General features: G+C 32.8%; 4 protein-coding genes across 6 annotated transcripts; 1 reads left to right on the top strand and 3 right to left on the bottom strand.

The window, feature by feature from the left end:
- Window positions 1-433: 433 nt before the first annotated feature.
- Window positions 434-5,292, bottom strand: LOC107011974 (squalene epoxidase 3-like). 3 transcript variants are annotated; one of them, XR_003576939.1, is made up of 9 exons: window positions 4,752-5,292; window positions 3,752-3,863; window positions 2,972-3,146; window positions 2,607-2,775; window positions 2,214-2,438; window positions 1,754-2,029; window positions 1,159-1,437; window positions 804-994; window positions 434-672 (listed from the first exon to the last, which is right to left on the bottom strand). XR_003576939.1 is itself a non-coding variant. In XM_015211671.2 (8 exons), exons 1-8 carry the CDS (start codon window positions 5,202-5,204, stop codon window positions 878-880), a joined length of 1,806 nt encoding a protein of 601 aa, XP_015067157.1. In that variant the 5' UTR covers window positions 5,205-5,292; the 3' UTR covers window positions 434-877. The 3 variants fall into 3 exon arrangements, 1 of the variants encoding a protein (XP_015067157.1); XR_003576938.1 differs by having other exon boundaries at window positions 434-732; XM_015211671.2 differs by having other exon boundaries at window positions 434-994.
- A 4,599-nt stretch (window positions 5,293-9,891) lies between these two features.
- On the top strand, window positions 9,892-10,482 carry LOC114076072. The gene has a single exon (XM_027914483.1). It carries the CDS (start codon window positions 9,892-9,894, stop codon window positions 10,480-10,482), a length of 591 nt encoding a protein of 196 aa, XP_027770284.1.
- A 297-nt stretch (window positions 10,483-10,779) lies between these two features.
- Window positions 10,780-13,944, bottom strand: LOC107009986. The gene is made up of 4 exons (XM_027914575.1): window positions 12,923-13,944; window positions 11,824-12,846; window positions 11,241-11,747; window positions 10,780-11,151 (listed from the first exon to the last, which is right to left on the bottom strand). The coding sequence occupies exons 1-4, from the start codon at window positions 13,805-13,807 to the stop codon at window positions 10,933-10,935; spliced, it is 2,634 nt and encodes an 877-aa protein (XP_027770376.1). The 5' UTR covers window positions 13,808-13,944; the 3' UTR covers window positions 10,780-10,932.
- LOC114076000 lies at window positions 13,833-15,438 on the bottom strand. The gene is made up of 3 exons (XM_027914188.1): window positions 15,332-15,438; window positions 13,899-14,625; window positions 13,833-13,836 (listed from the first exon to the last, which is right to left on the bottom strand). Exons 2-3 carry the CDS (start codon window positions 14,621-14,623, stop codon window positions 13,833-13,835), a joined length of 729 nt encoding a protein of 242 aa, XP_027769989.1. The 5' UTR covers window positions 14,624-14,625; window positions 15,332-15,438.
- Between the last annotated feature and the right edge of the window lie 5,595 nt (window positions 15,439-21,033).

A 21,033-nucleotide genomic window follows, 5' to 3' on the forward strand; every position in this document is an offset into this window, starting at 1 on the left:
TTTTGTGGGAGGTGACCTATTGATATTGTTATAAAAACCTGCTCAAAATCATATATAATGACTAGTAAGATGTTTGATGGTTCAGAAATAAGGAGACTCTTAACATACATTTAAATTTCCTTTTTGGTTTAAGCCTATTTGTACACTTTTGATACTTCAATAGCAGTTTCATAATACTTTTTCGGAATTATACCTTCCAATTTTTAACACTAACAAATTGTTCTTCAAAAATTATTAGCTCAGACATCAAAGTGATGCACAAATGTTTATGTATGCTTCGTATTAAAAATATCGACTCATATTGAACGCGTTATAAGTAGGCTGCCTGCATCGGTCTCTGAAAGGTAGTACTCCAAAAACCACATCTTTAAACAGAGAATGAATCTAGAATCTTCCAACTTCATAAGGAGACTGCCAGTATTTTAAAAGCATATTGAAGTTGAAAACCAAAAGGCAGACCTTTATAACAAACTGATACATACATCAATGTGATGTACATACAATACAGAAACATTACCGTTGATGTCTCTATCTCAGAGCTACAACTGACGTACAAATTGAACTCTCTAAGATATAAAGTGAAAATGCCACAATATACATTTTTACAGAGTAGGGAGTCTGACTAGATTTAAATGAATACGTACACTTGAAGTTCCTTTTGGTATAATATGCCTACAATAAGGTAGATTTCAATGAATACGTACACTTGAAGTTCCTTTTGGTATAATATGCCTACAATAAGGTTTAGTCGTCATTCTTGTTCTTTTTGTGGGGTTTGGGGTGAGGGGGAGAGTGGAACTTACATTTCGTGCTTCGAGAAAGGAACTGCAAAAATGTTAATGCTATTCATGGAACAAAACTTCAACAAATTTTCTGCTTAATCTGACTCCGTCTTCACGGGAGGAGCTCTGTGATATGCTGGTATTGTTGTTGGAAAGAACATTTGCCGGATCCCTTCTGCCTTTATGATGGGAAATATGATGCCTGATGCAGACTGAACAACAACAAAAAAAAGAAGCATGCATGCCGAAATGGTCAAGACTTTCAAACAAGGTGAACGAGTATGTTGGAATTTCAACTGGAAAGTAGCTCAATATATAACACACACATGCTCAGAGTCAACGAAGACAGTTAGAATAATAAATTTAAGGTACATACCAATATTAATTTAGCTCCGATCCACAACTTCTTTGGAGAAGGAAAAGGTACAAGTAAACGACCAACTCCATAAACGGCCACTGCAAAGAAATGGAGCACCAAGCTCATTGGATTAGGATTAAGACCAGAGAGTAGAGCTACAGGTCCAGTTGAACAAGTGCCTCCAAGGCTCAAATAGTCAAAACACGCATCTCGCATCTCCCTCCTCGCTTGATCAGGAGAAGCACAGAACACCTTATACAGAGCTCCAGCCAAAGTATTTATGGTGGAAGCCACTGGCTAAAAACAGACACCAATACAAGAATAAGTAACAGGCTAATAAAGTCAGAAATTCAGTTCTATTAGTTTGTATTCTTTTAGAGGGAATAGCACTAAAAAAAGTGATGCAGTTTTAGACATTAAAACTGCTTCAAATAACATATGATTTTTATGTAGAGATAAAAGACATCATATGCCACGTCAAATTGCTAGAAAGAAGGTTCTCCATACACTTGATCAAAAAGCTGAAATAAAATATTTTTTTAAATAAGCCACAACACATTTACAAATCATTCAACCGATGATAGTGTTATCCAGGAAACAGTTTTAGCTTTACCTTGCGCAAAGTATAAAATGACTCCAGATATTTACACAACTCATCTGCATCATTCAGGTCTTGCAATGGCATAAGAAGATTCCTTAACACTGCAATGTCTGAAAGCGCAACAGTCATTCCCCCACCAGTTAAAGGATGGCGCATGTTGAAAGAATCGCCTAGCAACAGAGCTCCAGGTGTAGGATAGGGAGCAGCTGGCATGCTCCTGTTTGGCATAGTTTTAATATGCCCCTTATCAATTGCAGATAGAAACGCATCACGTAGCTCAGGTGGTACCTGAAAAAATGTAAAGATACCATCATGGTGGCACATTGGGAGGAACCAAATAGCTATCTTTAGGAATAGGCAATTGTATGTGAGGTAGAAAAAACAAGGACAGACTTTTTATACTGGCTGTGTGTATGACTATATTCTAAAGTTAAAAAGAAAAAATAGTACCATGCAGGGAAACTGTACATACCTGGGGAGCAACCATAGTTTTCAAATAATTTGCCATATCACCATTAGCAAGAGAAGGAAGCTTTTGACCAGGTACATCGACCAAGCAGCGAATTTCCGTGCTACTGATAGGATAAAATAAGATGGGAGAAGGATCTGCCAGAATAACATGCCCATGGTTTGGGTATGGAAGTTGATCATTCTCCAATTCCAATACCAGACCAACGAAGCAAGAGGGAACATCAACCTGCAAATGTCAATACTCACACTTACAATGATTTTCAAGATCTAAATTTGCCAAACGCGGTGCAGGTAACATATATCACCAGGCATATGAAGGTTTTACTTGACCTGATGTGTGCATATGACACTACAGAAACAAATCAACTGACATGTTTAGTGGTATTAACTTCACCTTAGGGTCACAAAGCGAGCGTCGCAAGTTTGAGAAGCACCCATCACAAACTACTGTAAGAGGAGCATGTGCTTTAAGTTCTTGACCAGCCTTAGTTTTGTACTGAACACCCTTAATGGATCCATTTTCTTCAATCAGGGATGTTACAGTGCCTTGTTCCAATCGTACACTGTACATAATTTAATAAAAAGCAGTCAGTTGATTATTGCAACTATGATAAGCAAAAGGATAATTACAATTACATGATTGTATCAATTACTAAAAGCATGAAATGTGTCTAGAACAGTTCTTTTTATTAATAATGAAAGATTAATATGATGTGTCGAAAACAGTTCTAATAAATAATACTGCATCGGTAATCTTACTTGGGAAGAGTAGCTGCTTTTTCTCTCATCTTCTGTATGAAGCGCCCATTGTGGAAGCTTCTCCCAGCCACATCCGAATGGAAGTTTTTCAAGGGATAGGAAACGTTTGTGCTCTTTCCATCCTTGAAAAGAGCATATCCAACCACCCGCTGGGCATCAATATCCTCAACACAATCTGCATCACAATGGCAAAGGTCAAGAGCACAAAAATTACGCAAACCTAGAATAGTACAACGAAAAGTGAATTCTATATCCTAATCAAGTTAAAACCTATGTTGCTTGGACTCTTAAAAAATGTCAATGGTTGTGTGTTCCAAAAGTAGTGTATTTTTAGAGAATCTAACACGGGTGCGGCATCGAAAGTGAAGAGTCCATGCAACCCAAGTTAAAACTACAACTTATTTCAAATACTATAGTAAAATACTCCCACCGTTCACTTTTAATTGTCCACTTTGGACTTTGCACGCTCTTTAGAAACAATGGTTAATATGAGTAACTTTTGCCAAAATACCCATATGAATATAGATTTATAGTCTTAGGTCTAGGGAAATGTTTTGAGAATAAGTAATACATGTTGAGGATAAAACATGAAAAAAATATGTACTTCTACTGATATGCTAAAAGTAACAAGCAAAGGTGAAAATTCGTTTTTAGTATAGTGGACTAATAAAGTGAACGGAGGGAGTATATCTTGTGCCTACCAGCTCTATCACAAATGATCAATTGTAAGCTCTTATGCTTGTTTGATTTTGTTTTTTTTTTTGTTTTTTTTAGACAAACCTTCAATGCCCAACTCAATCAATTTAAGATAACCCCCAGGCTGAAGCAATTCGCCAACAATCCGGTCCGGCTCTGTCAAATCCCTTTCGATGACGTGAACATTTCGTCCTTCCTGCAGCAGTGGCAAAAAACAAATGTTTAGATGCTAAAGGGGGATCAGGACAATTGGTAAAAGTCACTAGACAAACATTTTCTTGTTTCCAGCTCGTGGACACAAGCTTTAGGAATCAAATGCCAAATTTTCCATGACAAGGCAAGCCATTAAAGATCACAACTTACCATCAAGATAAGAATATTAACAGCACCTGTATGTTGCATTAAACAAAATAGTCTACTCCCTCTTCTCGAAATGCTTAGCCTATGTCCCTTCCCAAGTTTCAAACTATGTGAAATGGAGACCACATCATTAGATCGTCTTCTTTTATCATTTTGATACGAGAAGAATTGCAACTTATAGTACTTTCCCTATGGTTTCCGGTCATCTCAATTTTCATCAGAGGAAAAATGAATTTATCTACAATTTATTTCTAAAAGTTGGTCCAATTAACTCTTGATAAGCTAAAGTGCCCAGTAAAGGAACTAGTATCATACATGCAAATAATTCATATTCAAAAGACCTCTTGGAGGGGAGCTAAAAGTTAGATTTTTTTTCATGGATTTTGCATATCCAACAACAACAACAACAACATAATGATGAAATCCCACAAGTGGGATCTGGCGAGGGTAGGGTGTACATAGGACCTTACCATTACCTAATACAGAGAGATTGTTTCGAAGAGACAATCGGCTCAAGTGCAGCAATTTCAGGTATAAAGAAACAGAAAACAGTGAGGAAAACATAATAATAGTAAGAGGAATTTTCCGTATCCAAATACAATTTTTTCATCATGCTTCCTTCCATTCCAATATTATGACCTTGCCGATAAGAAAATTTTCATTTCTTTCAAAGGGACTTTTAGAAATATGAAAACCGTAAATTAGAAAGCAATTGGGAATAGACCTTAGCAAGGGTATGAGCAAGAGCAGCACCAGCAACCCCAGCTCCAACAATTATAACATCGGCATCAGTCCCTTTATCCAATTTTCTAGAAATTACGTTGTGGGTTTCACATTTTCGGGTAGATTTAAGATCCTTTTTCTTATAATTGGGGGTTCTTGGTCGCAAAACATAAAGAAGGAACCCCAATAGAGAAACAACAAAACTGGGAACAATATACTTATCCATCATGAAATTCACCATTTTCTCGCTCTGAATAAGATCAAATTGTGTATTTCGCAAAGATTTGGTCAAAGAAACCAAAGGTAACTTCAATTTTTTCTTTGTAATTGAATCAGAGGCCTGAGAAAATGATGATTTGGGTGGTGGAGGAGAGGCTGCAGATAGAGGAAATTTGTGTTTGGAGAAGACGAGGGAGAAAGATTGGTAGAAATTGTTTGTATTTATAAGAAGCATCGAAATACGAAATTTGGGATCCAATTGGACCGTTTGATTTTGGGTGAAAATTGCGAGGATGACAAAAAAAAACAACACGAGAGACAATATTCAAGTCTGGCAATTGGCAGGAGGGGCCAAATGCAAGAATATTTATTTAGCACATTTTATTTCTTTAGTTAATATTTTTTCGTTTTAAAAAGAATGATCTAATTTAATTTCAAACAGAATTTAAGAAAAAAATATTTAATGTTTGTCCATACAATTTGTCATTATTTGGCAAACATTTTTGGCAAATATCCCAAATTCCCAAATACTAATTTTTTCTAGTATTTGGGCCAAATCTCATTATTTGGGATCTTTTGAATATTAAAATTTTATCCCAAACTTTTATCTTTTACAAAAACACCCTTTTAGTAGTTGTTTGTGTTGTATTACATAATTTTTTTACGTGAACACCAAAATAGTGATGAAATATTTAGTGAATATTAAATAATGATATGATTGTTGATGAAAATGATGAAAAATTAACTCAAGGTAATAAAATCATGTGCTTCGTCTACTTCACGATGTATGGAATGATACTTGTTGCACTCGCTCCAAATTACCACATTGCTCTAGTGTGATGGAAACTATTTGTTATTGTATAAACTTATAGTTAGTTTTAATAGTTTTTAAAACTTATGGTTATAAATTATATTTTTCTAAAAAGGTGAAATATATTTCCCAACCAAATTTTCACTCAAATAATATTTGCCAAGAATATTTGAAAATTTATAGTCAAACGCTAGCTTCATATGTACCAAAATATCTTATAATTTTTTTATCTTAAACATATCACGTGGAAAATTAAAATTTAAATATTACCAAAAAAAGAAATTAAAATATTGTCAAAAAAGAAAAGTAATCATTCTTTTTAAAATAAACTAAAAAAAATAAAATCAATTTTTTAAACGAAAAAAAGTATTAACATTTCTCAATTTAAATACGAATGATTAGATATTATTTCTAGATCGTAAGATTTAAACTACTTTTTGTTTATGTACGTATATATTTAATGCTTCTTTATCATAATTTGAATTTAGACTATAAATTATTGTAACATTCTTAGTACAAAATTACAAATAAACATTATTTTGTTAATTAAATTTGGTGTAATTTAGTATAATTATATTGTCTGACATATTTATTTTAGATTATTAGGTAATTGACACGAATAATTACACTCTTCAGGAGTTTGTGACTTTTTGACATACAGGGATTACTTTCTAATTTCTTCTCTTTATTTTTTTTCCATTTTATTTTATTATTTATTTTTATTATTCTAATGTTTTTCAAATATATATACACATTGTCATTATTTTAATTTTTTAAAATTAAAATAGAATTCATTGTTGAATAAGATTATGCACATACATTTTTTTTTCTTTTAAAAAAATTATCTTTGTGTATGTTGTGTTGAATTTGACATCAGAGTATATTATATATTGATTTTTTATTTTAAATTTAGAACTTATGTTATATTTTTAATTTCATTTGTTTTAGGAATATTACGTCGATATTTTACATTGTAATTTATTTTTTTAGTTAGACTTAACATACTATTTTTATCAAATATTTCTATAATATTATGACATCATATTTATAATATTAATCTTTTTGTCAAACATACATTTCATGATGTTCATTGAAATTTGGTACTTTTAGTTTTTATGATTAATTTATCTAGTATAACTTTTTAGTTTTTAAAATTCATATAATTTTATAATTACACTTGTGCAATCAAATAGTACACTTGCAATTACCCTATAATTTGGCAAACAAACATATTTGTTGGAATATGTGCGTCCACTACCAGTCAACGGACCAGGTCCCTTGACACAGCAAGAACAGTGCGGAAGATTAAATAATATGAAGAACACAACACAAGCAATTTACGTGGAAACCTCCTTGCTCAAGGGAGTAAAACCATGACCTGCTGCACAGGATTTACAACCGTCTTCACTAATCTTCTCAAGCAAAAGTGAAACCCGGTTACAATCAATGTGAGAAAAAGTTATTAATCTCACGATCAAGTAATCTACCTATTACTTGAAGAGCCTAAGCGGATACAACGCCGCCCACTAAGCTATCACCCCTAGATAACTTAGAATTTGCTAAGCGGATACCACATCGCCCACTAAACCACCTAACTCTAGATTACTTAGAATTTGACTAAGCAACAAAACAATGTTGCCCACTAAATCAGTTAACCTTAACTGATTTAGACTTTTACAAACCCAAAACAAATATCTGAATCCTTTATAGATTAGGAACAAATTTACAATATAAGTACATAGACACAAAGCTCTAAATACAACAAAGATTCTTCTTTACTCTATCAGGTCCTTCTGTTGAGTTGAGCAATGTTCTTCCTTGAAGATGGCTTTCTGTTCAAGCTTGTGAATTTTCAGAGAAAATCCAAGTTTAATTTTCCAAGTCTTCAATTTGTGTTTGTTGAAAGAGATAATATAATTTCCCACAAATTCGTTGAAGCCATCCCATTGGCTGAAGGCCTGCTGTTGGAAAAGTTGTGCACCTATCGCATCAGAGATGACAGCTGTCTTTTCATCCTTTTCACCTCGCAGTCTTGCGGGGACCAGGTCCCTTGCAAACTTCTTTGTGAGTTCTTGAAAAGGCTTGCTGGCTGACTTCCTTCTTTGGATGAATGAATATAATATGGTGTTTGTCATGCTAAAAGTATCAAACATAAAGAGTTATTATCCGTTGGACAAACACCCTCCTCCATTCTGATTGGTGTGTAGTACACTGACGCCTTACCAACCTCTGACGTGACAACTTTACAGCTGTAACCAATTATGTATCTGATGGAGGAAACTCTGCCTGGTACCAAGCCCTGCATTTGTGAGATACTGAAACATACAATCTCGTCCGCTTTTCTTATTGGTGTATGATACTGCACTTTTCACCTATCACCTGACATGACAGCTTTTACGACTGTACCCCTTTGTATCTGGACGAAAGCACTCTGCCAGGGACCAGGTCCCCACATTAGTGAGGATCATCAAAACACCTAGAATATAACACATATCATTGTAATCACTATACACTATAAATTTAACAAACAAATAAATCATCGTAATTACTATTCACTAAATATTTAACAAACATATTGTTGTAGTGTACTAATTTTAATTATCTGGACTTTTCAATGTTAATAACACTTGTAATTATTTTTTTATGCACTCCAAGTAGTGATCAGAAATAAACGGAACTATTGAATTTGGGCGTGTTGAAATAAAATAATCCCTTCTTTCCTAAATGAATCAACTATTTGAAAAATTCTTCTCTTTTAGCATTCTATTTTATTTCTTTTCTGAAAAATCAGATTTTAACATCTACACTTTTTTGATGATTCATCACAAAAAAAAAAGGTTATAAATTCATGTTGTTATAATTTCTTTTAAAAAATAAAATATGATAAAATTCATATATCAATATCAAAATAAGTTCGTATCATATTGACAAATCATGAAAAGATAACTTTGAATGAGACTAAATTTTAAAATTAATGATGATAAATTATTTTCTTAGTCCTCATATTTGCAATATTGATGCACTTTTGTTTGTTCCTTAAATTTTTGTTTATATTTACTATTGATTTTATCCATGATTATGTATGAGATTTTTAATTATTTTTTTATATATTTAGTTGAAATAATAACTCTATGTGAGCACAGATGAGAAGAAGAATACCTTGTTTTGTTTGGTAAGAATATTATTTATTACACTTAAAATTTCACAAATTTTTCTATGAACATTTTAATCAATGACATTGCAAGAAAAGAAAATTTTGTATTATTGTACGTGAAATTATCATGATGAACCGCTCGACTTTACATGCAACACGATTTCTACTAAACAAAATAAGGTGTTTTTCTTGTCACAATCTCTCACATGGAGTTATTATTTCTACTAAATATATAAAGTAACTATTAAACATTTCATACATAAATTATGAATGAAATCAATGTTAAAAATAAAAAAAAATTAAAGGAAAACCAAAAGTGCACAATAATGCAAACATAAAAAACTATTAATGTTTCATGTGAAAATTTAAAAATGACTTTGAATCTTAATCAAAAAATGACGAACTTTTTTGAGCCTTTACTCTAAAATACTCTATTAGATTAAATACACTCTGCAAAAGAAAAATTAGACAATGTGTTATTACTTAGAAGGGATAATACCCAATTACCCCCCTAGCCTATACCCAAAATCCCTACGACACACCTTATCTTTGATGAGGTCCTATTACCCCCTCCAACTTATTTTTTAAGTAATATACTACCCCTTGCGTGCCTACGTGGCAAAAAACGTGTTTTCACCCATGTAGGGCGCGTGAGTGCGGAGTGAGGGCAGAGTGAGTGCAGCTTTTGGTTAACATTGGCCAATGAAAATGAGCCACGTGTCAAAGCAATTTGAAAAAAATACAAAAATGAATTTTATTGTTTCTCTCAAAAACATCTTCTTCCTCTTTTCAAAAAAATACCACCATTTTTATGGTTCTTCATTTTTGAAGAAGATCCATTATCATTCAAGCTCCTTGATTTGAAAAGGTAAAGTAAAATTTAATATATTCTTTACATCTTTTTATGTCGATTATTAATTCTTATTTTTTTTTGAAAATGTTTATAAAGTTAGGGTTATGACAAAATCCGAGTTGAATAAGTTGTGTATGGATGAGAACGATTCAATGTTTAACGCGGAAGTACGATGCAAGCATGGAATCTTACTGCAAATGCAGACGTCTTGGTCAAATCGCAATCCCGGAAGACGATTTTGGTCTTGTCCTCACTATGAGGCCACAAACTGTAATTTCTTTAGATGGAGAGACACGGAGAGAGTTGATGAAAGATCTCGTTTTATTATTCCTAAATTGGTGAATAGGATTAACGAGTTAGAAAAAAATTATGAGCGTGTGAAGATGCAACTGGAACAGCTTGATAATTCCAACATTGAACAGTCAAAACTAGAGAAAATTCCTTTGGATGAAGGTGAAAGTCTTCGAAATCGTTATGAAAATCTGAACATCAATTCAAAGGAGAAGGTTGACAACGTAAAAGAAATGGGTGAATTGAAAGACAAGAAGAAGATGAAAGGGATGAAAATGAAGAAAACAAATAAAGGCTGTTGTTTTGGCAAATTCCTTTGTTGTCTGGTGATTTGTTTTGTTGTTGTATTTGTTAGTTTTCTAACCCAAGTTGGTAGGTATAAGGATCATATGAAATTGCCATAATTTTGTGTGGTACTACAAAACCTTTATTTGCTCTATTGTAATGTAAAATTGAATTTGTTTGTGTTTGAAACTGTCTTAATTCTCTATTTGCCATGTTGATATGTTTGTGTTGGAAGTTGTAAAATGAAGTAAAGCAACAGGTATTAATCATTCTTGAGAGCAAATTGTAAGTACAAAGTTGTTTGTAAAAATGCCGAGAATTAGTCACAGCGCATAGGTGCCCAGAATTTCATTGCTTAAGAGCAAATTTTCAGTACAAAATCTAAATGTGCCCAAAATTATACAAGTCACAACACATACGCAAAACAAAGTTTTCACATTGCATAAGTACCCGTAATTTCAGTACTATAACAAAAAATAGGAATATTTAGTTTTCCTTCAAACATGAAACAAAATAGTACTTATAGTGGCCACCAACAAAGTACTGATAAAACACCATTGATATCAACATTATAGTTTCCATGGGTGTTGAGCTTGTGAAGAGGAGGAAGCATTTGGGTTTGAAAGCCTTGATTGATCTCTAATCTGCTGGAGCCTTCTAGTTGTGATTGCCTGATTTCCTTTCCACTTCAATCCGCTTGTCGGTTTGAAACCAACATCCCCAGTTACAATACTTGATCTCAAAACTCTCTTTGGTCCGGCTAATATTGTGCTACTTGGCAGTCCAGGCTACAAAATTTTTAGAGAACTAAGATTATTAGAGAATAAATGTGCAAGTTATTAGAGAACAAACAATATGAATGCATCGCAATACTTACATTGAAAGTTTTGAAACCATTTTTAGCTTGAAACACACCCATACCAGTGACTCTTGGCCTTTTAAATTGAGTTGTGTTTTCAACACCCTTTCCTTTCCTGGTAGTAGCAGTTTCCTTTGGTGCAACATTTGTGTTCTGGTCTACACCCTGTGTTGTACTACCTTGAGAACATGTAAACCAATTTTCAAGTGGATGATTACTACCTCTTCCTGCACTTCCCAATCCCCTACCCCTTCCTCTACCACTCCTGGATCTTGATAATACTCCAACACCATTTACACTTGCACATTCTTCATGTGTTGGTGTTCTTGAAGTTGTAGGAGGTGCAGTGGTTCTAGGAGAGGCCCTTGATGCACTTGCACTTGCTCTAGCTCTTGTTGTTCTTGAAGTTGTTGGAGGTGCAATAATTGTAGGTGAATCCCCTGTTGCACTTGCATTTGCACTTGTGTTTTTAGGTCTGCCTCTCCCCCTTTTGGCAACAGGCTCACTCTCAATATTTGTTGATTTCTAATTAGCAAAAAAAAAAATATTATATTAGTAAGTTGATTACACTTTAAAAGTAAGTGACAAAATAGTAATGTACCTTTGGTCTTCCCCTTCCTTTTTTTGAACTTGATGGTTCTTCAACATTTGAAGTAGGGGTAGCTCTCTGTTCCCCGGCAGTAGAACCAACTCCATCACTCCTTCGTAAATGACAACTTCTTTTATTGTGACCTTTAACATGGCAAAGACTACATGTCATAGTTAGTCCTGTTTTAGATAATTTACCAGACACCTTCTTTTCACCAACCTCTTTCCTTCTCAACTTTCTAGGTCTGCCTGGCATTTGTTTTATCACTGGTGGATCAACAAGAGGATTTTTTGATTCTGGCCACATTGGCATGTTATTCATAGGTTGTATGAAATGTGAGTAAGTCATCAAGTACCTCTCTTTAGAGTAGCATGGATGAATGAAATCATGTGGGTCATATTGTTTATGCAACATTGCAGCTAAGGCATGTGCACATGGTATACCCTTCAACATCCAAGATCTACAACTACACTCCCTCTTTCTCAAACATACAGTGTGTTGTTTGTATCCATCCAAAACCTCATAGCCAGTTACTCCATTAAACTCAATGTTACATGCCATTGACTTATCAATATTTTGTTCTAGTACTTTCATTGCCATTGGAGAGAAATTGCTTATCCAAGAGTTTGGAAATTCACTTAACCTAGCTAACCTATTCATGACCTTAATTCTTATCTCTTCAAGCATAGAAATAATGGTTTTATGCCTTGCAGACAAAATCCAAGCATTAAAGCTTTCACACATATTATTATCTATAGCATCAGACTTGACTTCACAATTAAAATACACCTTACACCAATATTCTTTATCATAGTAAATTAGGTCATCCACTATACCTGTACCTCCAGTACCTAATTTAGACAACTCGTGCAGATTTTCTCTAAATTCAGCTTCAAAAGTACTTCTAGCACACTTCCAGAACTGATTCTTCCTTTGCAGCCCTCTCCAATTCTTTGACCAATTTGCTAGTATATGCCTAGCACACCTTCTTTCCTCACAAGCTGGCAACAACTCCTTTATAGCTATATCCAGTCCCTAACAGTTACAACAAACATTAGATAATTAAGTTTAAAAAAGGGATAAACCAACAGATAATTTAAAACAAGTTTACCTTTTGCATGTCTGACATAATTGTGAAACTTGTTCCATCTCCTAATCTCAAGTCTTCTTTCAACAGAGAAATAAACCAACTCCAAGTGATTGTGTTCTCATTTTCAACTACAGCCCAAGCAAGTGGAAGCATTTGATTATTGCCATCTTTAGCCACTGCAATAAGTAATTGACCCCTGCAAACCCCCTTCAAGAAACAACCATCCAGACCAATGCATTTTCTAGCTGACATAAATGCCATCTTGAGTGCAGCAAAACAAATGTAAAATGCCTCAAATACTGGCCTACCAGATTCATTAGCTTCTCCTAGCTTCACCACACAAGTACTCCCAGGATTAGTCCTCAGCAACTCATCCTTATAATCAAGAATTCTCCCAAATTCCTTAACATGATCACCCATAAGTTCATTCAAAATTTTAGCTCTTGCTCTTCTAGTTGTGGTCTTACCAACATGCACATTATACTTCTTACGGATTAACTCTTGCAGCTTGAACACTCTGATATTTGGTTGTTCAATAACTTTCTTTTTAAAAACAGTAGCAATGAATCTAGAGTTGCACAAATAATTCCTAGTAGCCTTTTGACATGAATGGACTGGCATGTAAGTCTTAATAACAAAGTTATTAGTCTTCTTGTCCAAACTTGCATATAACAACCATTTGCAATTTACCTTGCAACATCTCACCCTTACTCTATTTGGCTCATTCACACACTTTTCAATCTGAACCCCTCTCTGAATTGCATACTTAGTGACTGCCAATCTAAACTCTTTTACACTTTCAAAAACCATACCCAATTGCCACACAATCTTCTTAATATTGGGATCAAATCTGACTCTCTCAATGGTATGTTTTTTCCTTTTTGTGTTAGGCAGTTTCAACTTCATTTTTTCACCTTCCTGTAGACAACTATCATCTGTGTCAGTTTCAAAACTACAAGCATCAGAACTTGCATAATATGGTTCATCACCCCCCAACCTTCCTTCTAAAGTACAGCTATTGATAGCTGTCTCATCAAACCCAAGATCTGCTTTAGCATTACCACATGCTACTTCTTCAGTATCTGCAGGAATTTTTTCCCTTCTTTTTTTCCTCCTCGGAAAAGATCTTTTCTCAGCCCTCAGTTGAATTAACTCCTCATGAACATCACTTCCATATTGATCATCACTATCTTCAGAATCATCACTCTCTTCAGTTGACTCATCAGATTCTTTTACAGAGTATTCACTATCTTCAGAATCTGATGGATCACTATTTAGAGCTGTTGGGTTTGAAGTAGAAGGAATATTTGAGGTAGTATTTATAGTTATATCTACCCCATTATAAGCAGCCTCACCTTGATTATATCCACTATCCTCAGTGGTCCCAAATTTATTAAAAGTTGCACCAGAATCCTCACCAGGCATGTGGACATATACTTCCAAAACAGAACCACTTTGCAAACAATTACACATTGCTAAGAGAATATCATCATTGTCAATATCTCCTAAAATGCAACTATTAGGTGGCCGGACACTAAATTTACAATTTGGACTATACCCTAGTTCTTTAATATAGTCCTTAATCTCAAAGTATGATATTGTATCCACATCAATATCATAATATTCACTCACTAACCCACCCACATATCTTGCTTTATCACCTTCATACAACAAGGCCCCACCATGATAAAACTTTAAAGTAATGAATGTAAACCCACTCATACCTATATGCATAAACATAACAATAATTAAGTAAAAGTTGCTAATAGAATATAATAATTGACTAAGAAAACACATACCCAAATAGTTATAAAAACAATTCAAGTTGAAGAAAACACATACCCAGCCCCACACATACAGAACACAATACCCCACATAAATAACACAATACACGACATATGTTTATCTTCTTACAATTAGGTATGTAACCCCACACAGACACAACACAACATCCAACATATATTTTCTTCTTAGGATAATGTTATTTAACTTTAACCCCACACCCACACAGACACAACACAATACCCAACATGAAGTTACTTTATTGTAACCCAGAATATAAGACAGCACAGAAAAACACCCAACTCGTCTTTATCTTCTTGCATGTTTCATATTATAACAACATAACTCACACAAATATAATACCACCCAACCAACCCACACCCAAAACACGTTTCATATAAATGTATGAATAACAAGTTACATACACCCATAACAACAAAGGTGACAGTATGAATATATGAATAACATCAACCCTAAAAATAAGAAATTTGATATCTAACAGAACCACAACATAAACCCTAAAAGTTATATTTCACTCAAAATCGAAATCAATATTTAACATATCATAACCCCTACAAAATCTAAGCATAACCACTACAAAATCTAAGCATAACAACAAAAAACAAAATAAATGAAGAAAAAACTAACCTTTGAACTCAACTCAGTCACGATTCTTGCTGAATGAAATCGACCCACGTCCCACACTGTCACGATTGAAATCGATCCACACACTGCAACCAAAAATTAACTCCCAAAATCCAATAACGAAAATCAAATTTTGACTGGAAATCTAATTTCTTAGCTTTGAAATCACACATGCAAACACTTTCCCTCTATCTTCATCTACTTTTTTGGTAAAATGAATTTGGAAAAGAGTAAACGCCAGACTAGGGAAGTGTAAAGTCACTTTATCGAAAAGTGAAAAGTGGGTCCCGGCGCGTGTTCAACAAACAAATGGACCTTGCAGATTATTTTTGCCACGTAGGCACGCAAGGGGTAGTATATTACTTAAAAAACAAGTTGGAGGGGGTAATAGGACCTCATCAAAGATAAGGTGTGTCGTAGGGATTTTGGGTATAGGCTAGGGGGGTAATTGGGTATTATCCCTAATAATAATAATAATAATAATAATAATAATAATAATAAGAGAAAATAGTCTAAACCCCCCCCCCAATCTATACTCGAAATCTCAACTACACACTCCAACTTCACGGGTGTTCTATTACCCCCCTGAACATCATATTTCTCAATTTACTACACACTTAAACGCTGACCTGTCATAGGAGGTGAGAACACCTCTAGGCGCGTGAGAAGGTGAGAACACCTTAAATTTTGATGAAATTTTTTTTTCAAACAATCATCTTTCCCGCCATCAAATAAACTATTGTTTCTTCTTCCCCACCATTAATCCTTGTTCCTTTTATTAAAAAGATTACGATTTTCGCTAAAAAAATAAGTAGGGTTTAGTAGTTTATGTTCATTTTTACTTCAAATCTTGAATTTAGGGTTTGTAATTTTCTCTGATTTCTTATTTAGGGCTCTAATTTGAATTTTATATATTCTTGAAATTCATCAAAAATGACAAATGAAAACTTGAATAAGTTTTGTATGGATGAATCAGACCCAATGTAGCTCTTAATTTCACAAATCAACAAAAATCTAACGGATAAAACAAAAACTTGAAATAAGAGATAAAGAACAAACCTTTTACTAAACTAGTTGATAAACTATGAAATCAAGATGAAAGTACACAAGAAATTTCTTCGATAATCAACATAGCATATGCAAATGGAGAAGGAGATGAAAAAGAGAAAAAAATTGTTGGTCTTTTACGTTTCAGGAGGATAACGGGGGAAAACTGGAATTGGGAATTGAAAAGTGGGGGATTTGGCCGTGCAATCACGCTGGATTATTTATTTTGTTTATGAGTTGTGGTCAGCGTTTAAGTGTGTAGAAAATAGAGAAATATGAAGTTTAGATGGGTAATAGAACACCCGTAGAGTTGGAGTGTGTAGTTGAAATTTCGGGTATAGACTAGAGGGATTTTAGACCATTTTCTCTAATAATAATGATAATACTATTTTTTTTTCTTCTGAAAATATAAGTAAAATGTATATGTATGAATGGATTTGGTAGTGTAAATGGAATGATATTGGTATAAAAGTGTATTCACTATTGTGTAAAAAAAATTAGTAAGAAAGTATGAAGATTTATATAAAAAGAGTATTAAGTTAGTATGAAATGTAAAATGTTGTTTTTTTTATGAAATATGTTTTATGGTATGAATTATGGTAGACTTTCTGAAATGATATTTGTATGAATAAGTAATGACGAGTATATATAGTTTTGTGTGAGTAGAATTAAGTTGTGAATGAAATTTGTATTATTTTTAATATGAAATGTTAATATAAATACAACGTATTTATAATAGCTCTGTATTATGTAAGACCGAATTTTATTTTTTTTAATGAAACAAGAAAATATGTTAATTTGCTGATGTGAAATTCAAAAGGTCTAAGATTACTTGCAGTACATGTCGTCAAGAGTGTCAAAACATGAAGACATGTTCAAATTACCTGACGCCATAAAAATGATAGTATATGTGTTTAAACTATACACTTTTTTTGTTTTATTTTGTCTTTTAGACTCATAATTTATTTTGATGGTTACAATGTATTCATTTGTTTTTCAATAATATTTATTGACAATGCATTCCAGCCAAGAGTTTAATATGCTGCTAGAAATAAAATTCATGTTAGTTTAATATATAAGCTAGTGATCATGTATATTAGTGAATTAATGGTATGCATTTGGTACGCAACCTAATAGCGATTGATATTACTTAATGTAAGTAGCATAAATATTAATTTGATTTTCAACTGGTGTCCTATTCTACATCAAAATAAAATCAGATGTAATTGATGTTGGTGCAAAATTTAGTGATCTCTGTTTTAAATTGTAAGATTCGTATATTTCAATATTTATACAGATTGTACACCAACTTCATACATCTTTAAAATACTTAATCTATGCTTGTTATGACAATATAATTTTCAATTAATATTAATTTGGTATTCATAAGGTGTCCAAGTTAAAAAAACGTTAAAACAAGATATAATTGGAGTTGTTACAAAATAAAATGATCAATATTTTACATTGATATAATCATTTCTATAAGGCATTTATACAGGTTGGATACCAACTTCATTCATTTTTTTATTTTTTTATTTTTCTGTGTTAGAATATGAAGTAAAAGAAACCCAAACATGTATGAATTTGGTTGTTAAAGGTGTACAGTTTGGATACCAATTATAAAACAAAGTTAGTTCATCAACTCTAAATTTATTTATTTGAATCCAATTTGTATGCATTTTGTATATAACTGTTATCTCGAAATTTATCATACTTAATGTGTAATTTATCTTTAGAATGGTGTATCCATTTTGAAATTGCATTTGTATATAACTAGTATCCTGAAATTACAATAGACAATCTGTAACTCATATGTAATTGGTATATTTTTGAAATAACACAATTGATATTATATATATCAAATACTTATAGTTGTACAAACACAAAAATATCGTCTAACAGTTAAAAAAATCTAAATATTAGCTTCGTCATGAATCATGGAGGTGATGCAATAACCAACAGAAATGATCAGTTTTCACTTTTGACCTTCATAGTACAAACAAGCAAGCACATAGTCATAAAATATCCAACGATTCTATTCACTGAACGGGAAATGAATCTTATCAATTTGTCTAGTCAAGAGTCTCAGCCTGATTTTAAAATTTTGATATTGACGATGTATTCACCATTATTAAGTTGCATCCCAGTTCAAAGCTTATCTTGTGCTTTAATTGTTCCTCACTAGTACAACTAACATTAAACTTCGGAGACTCTATTCCAACCGTAGAGCTCGCTTATAATCTGGGACTCTTTCTGAAGTATGCTTTGGTTTCTTTGACATGTTTTAGCGAAAATCTTGAAAACGTGATTCTTAGTTTTGTGAAATCACCCTTTCTTTCTGATTGTAGACTCAATATTTTTTGATTTAGGAGGTGATATTGAGATATAGAAGTTGTTTGAATGGAAGATGATTGATGAGGTGAAAGAGGAATGGATTATTGTTATAACGAAGATTTTTCTTTTTTGAATGTTGTGTGGTGGATTACTGACTAAAAGAGGCGTGGTGAAATTAGGGGTATGTAAATTTGACGTATAAAATTAAAAAAAGAACAAAAATGAAGGTAAATTTCCTATAAATTTGTAAGAGATAATTATGATAGATTATTTATTTATATCTTTTAATAATAAATATAAAATCATAAAATAGGGGTGTGTGAATTTGACGTATAAAAATAAAAAATGAACAAGAATCAAAGTAAGTTTCCTATAAATGTGTAAGAGAGAATTATCGTAGATTATTTATTTATATAATTTAATAATAAATATAAAATCATAAAATGCTATTTATTGAATAAAGTAATTGATTTTAAATAAAATATGAACTGTTATAGTCCGTAATTAAGCTGTTAAAACAAGAATATTTTAAAAGTAGTTTTAAAACCTATAACGGAAAAGGTCATATTTACTCTTGAACTCTTAGAAAAGGGTCATATTTACCCTTCGTCATACTTTTTTGATATATTTGCCCTTACCATTTAACTTTGGGTACATATTTGCCCTTGTACAGTTAAGTATTGTGTCACAAGTTTTATTAGTCTATGTGACACCTACATGGCTCCATGTGTATATATTTTTATTATAATTAAAAGAAAAAATGCACAAGTACCCCTCAACCTATGCCCGAAATTTCAGAGACACACTTATACTATACTAAGGTTCTATTACCCCCTGAACTTATTTTATAAGTAATTTTCTACCCCTTTTCGGCTTGCGTGACACTAACTTGAAAAAAAAGTTAATCAGCGTTGGCCCACAAGATAGTGCCACGTAGGCCGAAAAGGGATAGAAAATTATTAATAAAATAAATTGAGGGGGTAATAGGACCTTAGTATAGTAGAAGTGTGTCTCTGAGATTTCGGGCATAGGTTGAGGAGGTACTTGTGCACTATCCCTAATTAAAACTTTACTTACTATTTAGTATTCTATCTGACCCATTTAGTAAAATTGACCCAACCAAAATAAAGACTCATTAACCTGATTTCAATACTCATTGGCCCTAATTTCTATGCTCATCATTTTCCTTGTACCAACAGACGCCTTTTCACTTGTTTGAAACTGAGACTTCTGTGAACCAGAATTTGGTGGCAACAGATATTTTCTAACAAAGTTATCTCTTATGACTTCCCTAAGCTCATCAAAACAATCCTTGTCAACAGAAAATCTTGATTTTTGAAACTCGAGCCTGTTTAACCTGTGTTTTGAAATCCTTTTAGACTTGATTCTTTGGATGGATATTCCATCAAGTTCAGGCTTATCATTCTATTTTTTCTTCTTCAACTTTGCCATATGCTGTGAAGCTTGTTGTAGCTTCCCTAGCATCACTAATGATTCCTGTAAATCAAGGGCTTCTTTCAACAAATCTTCAGCAATATCATTGGAATGTCTTTCTATGTGATACCCTTAGACCATGAGTCGATCACTAAATGGGTTAATGGATTTTTATTTTGGTTGGGTCGGATTTTACTAAATGGGTCAGATAGAATACTAAACAGAAACTAAAATTTTAATTACAATTAAAATATATATATATACATGGAGCCACGTAGGCGCCATGTAGGTGTCACAAAGACTAATAAAAATGGTGACACAACATTTAATTGTACCAGACAAATATGTACTCAAAGTTGGATGGTAAGGACAAATATATCAAAAAAGTATGACGAAGAGTAAATATGACCATTTTCTAAGAGTTCAAGGATAAATATGACCAATTTCCGAACCTATAATATTGTCTCTTAAATGTATATGTGATGTGATTATTTCTTATTAAAATGGATTCAAATAGAAAATGGATTGAGTCATGACACACCCAAATTTATTTTGGACTCAAATGAATTGGGCTAAAAAATTGGGTTGGGCCACCTACCTGATTTTCCCAACTTAATTACAATAATTTCAACATATTGTTATTTACCTTTGGAAAAATTACTTGAATGTGTATTTTTTAATAAATAATCACCGATTTAAGCGGTACTTTTTATTTGTTACCATTTATAGCATATTGCAATACTATATTAAATCTGTAATATGTATTAAAAGTGAATTATGTATGAAATATATATGTATTGTAATTGTTTTTTAAAAAAATATATTATGATTTTTTGGTAAGAAATTGACACATTGTATTATAAGTATATCAAAATATGTGATAAATATAT

This window comes from Solanum pennellii, chromosome 2 (genome assembly GCF_001406875.1).
Source record: "Solanum pennellii chromosome 2, SPENNV200".
NCBI lineage: Eukaryota > Viridiplantae > Streptophyta > Magnoliopsida > Solanales > Solanaceae > Solanum > Solanum pennellii.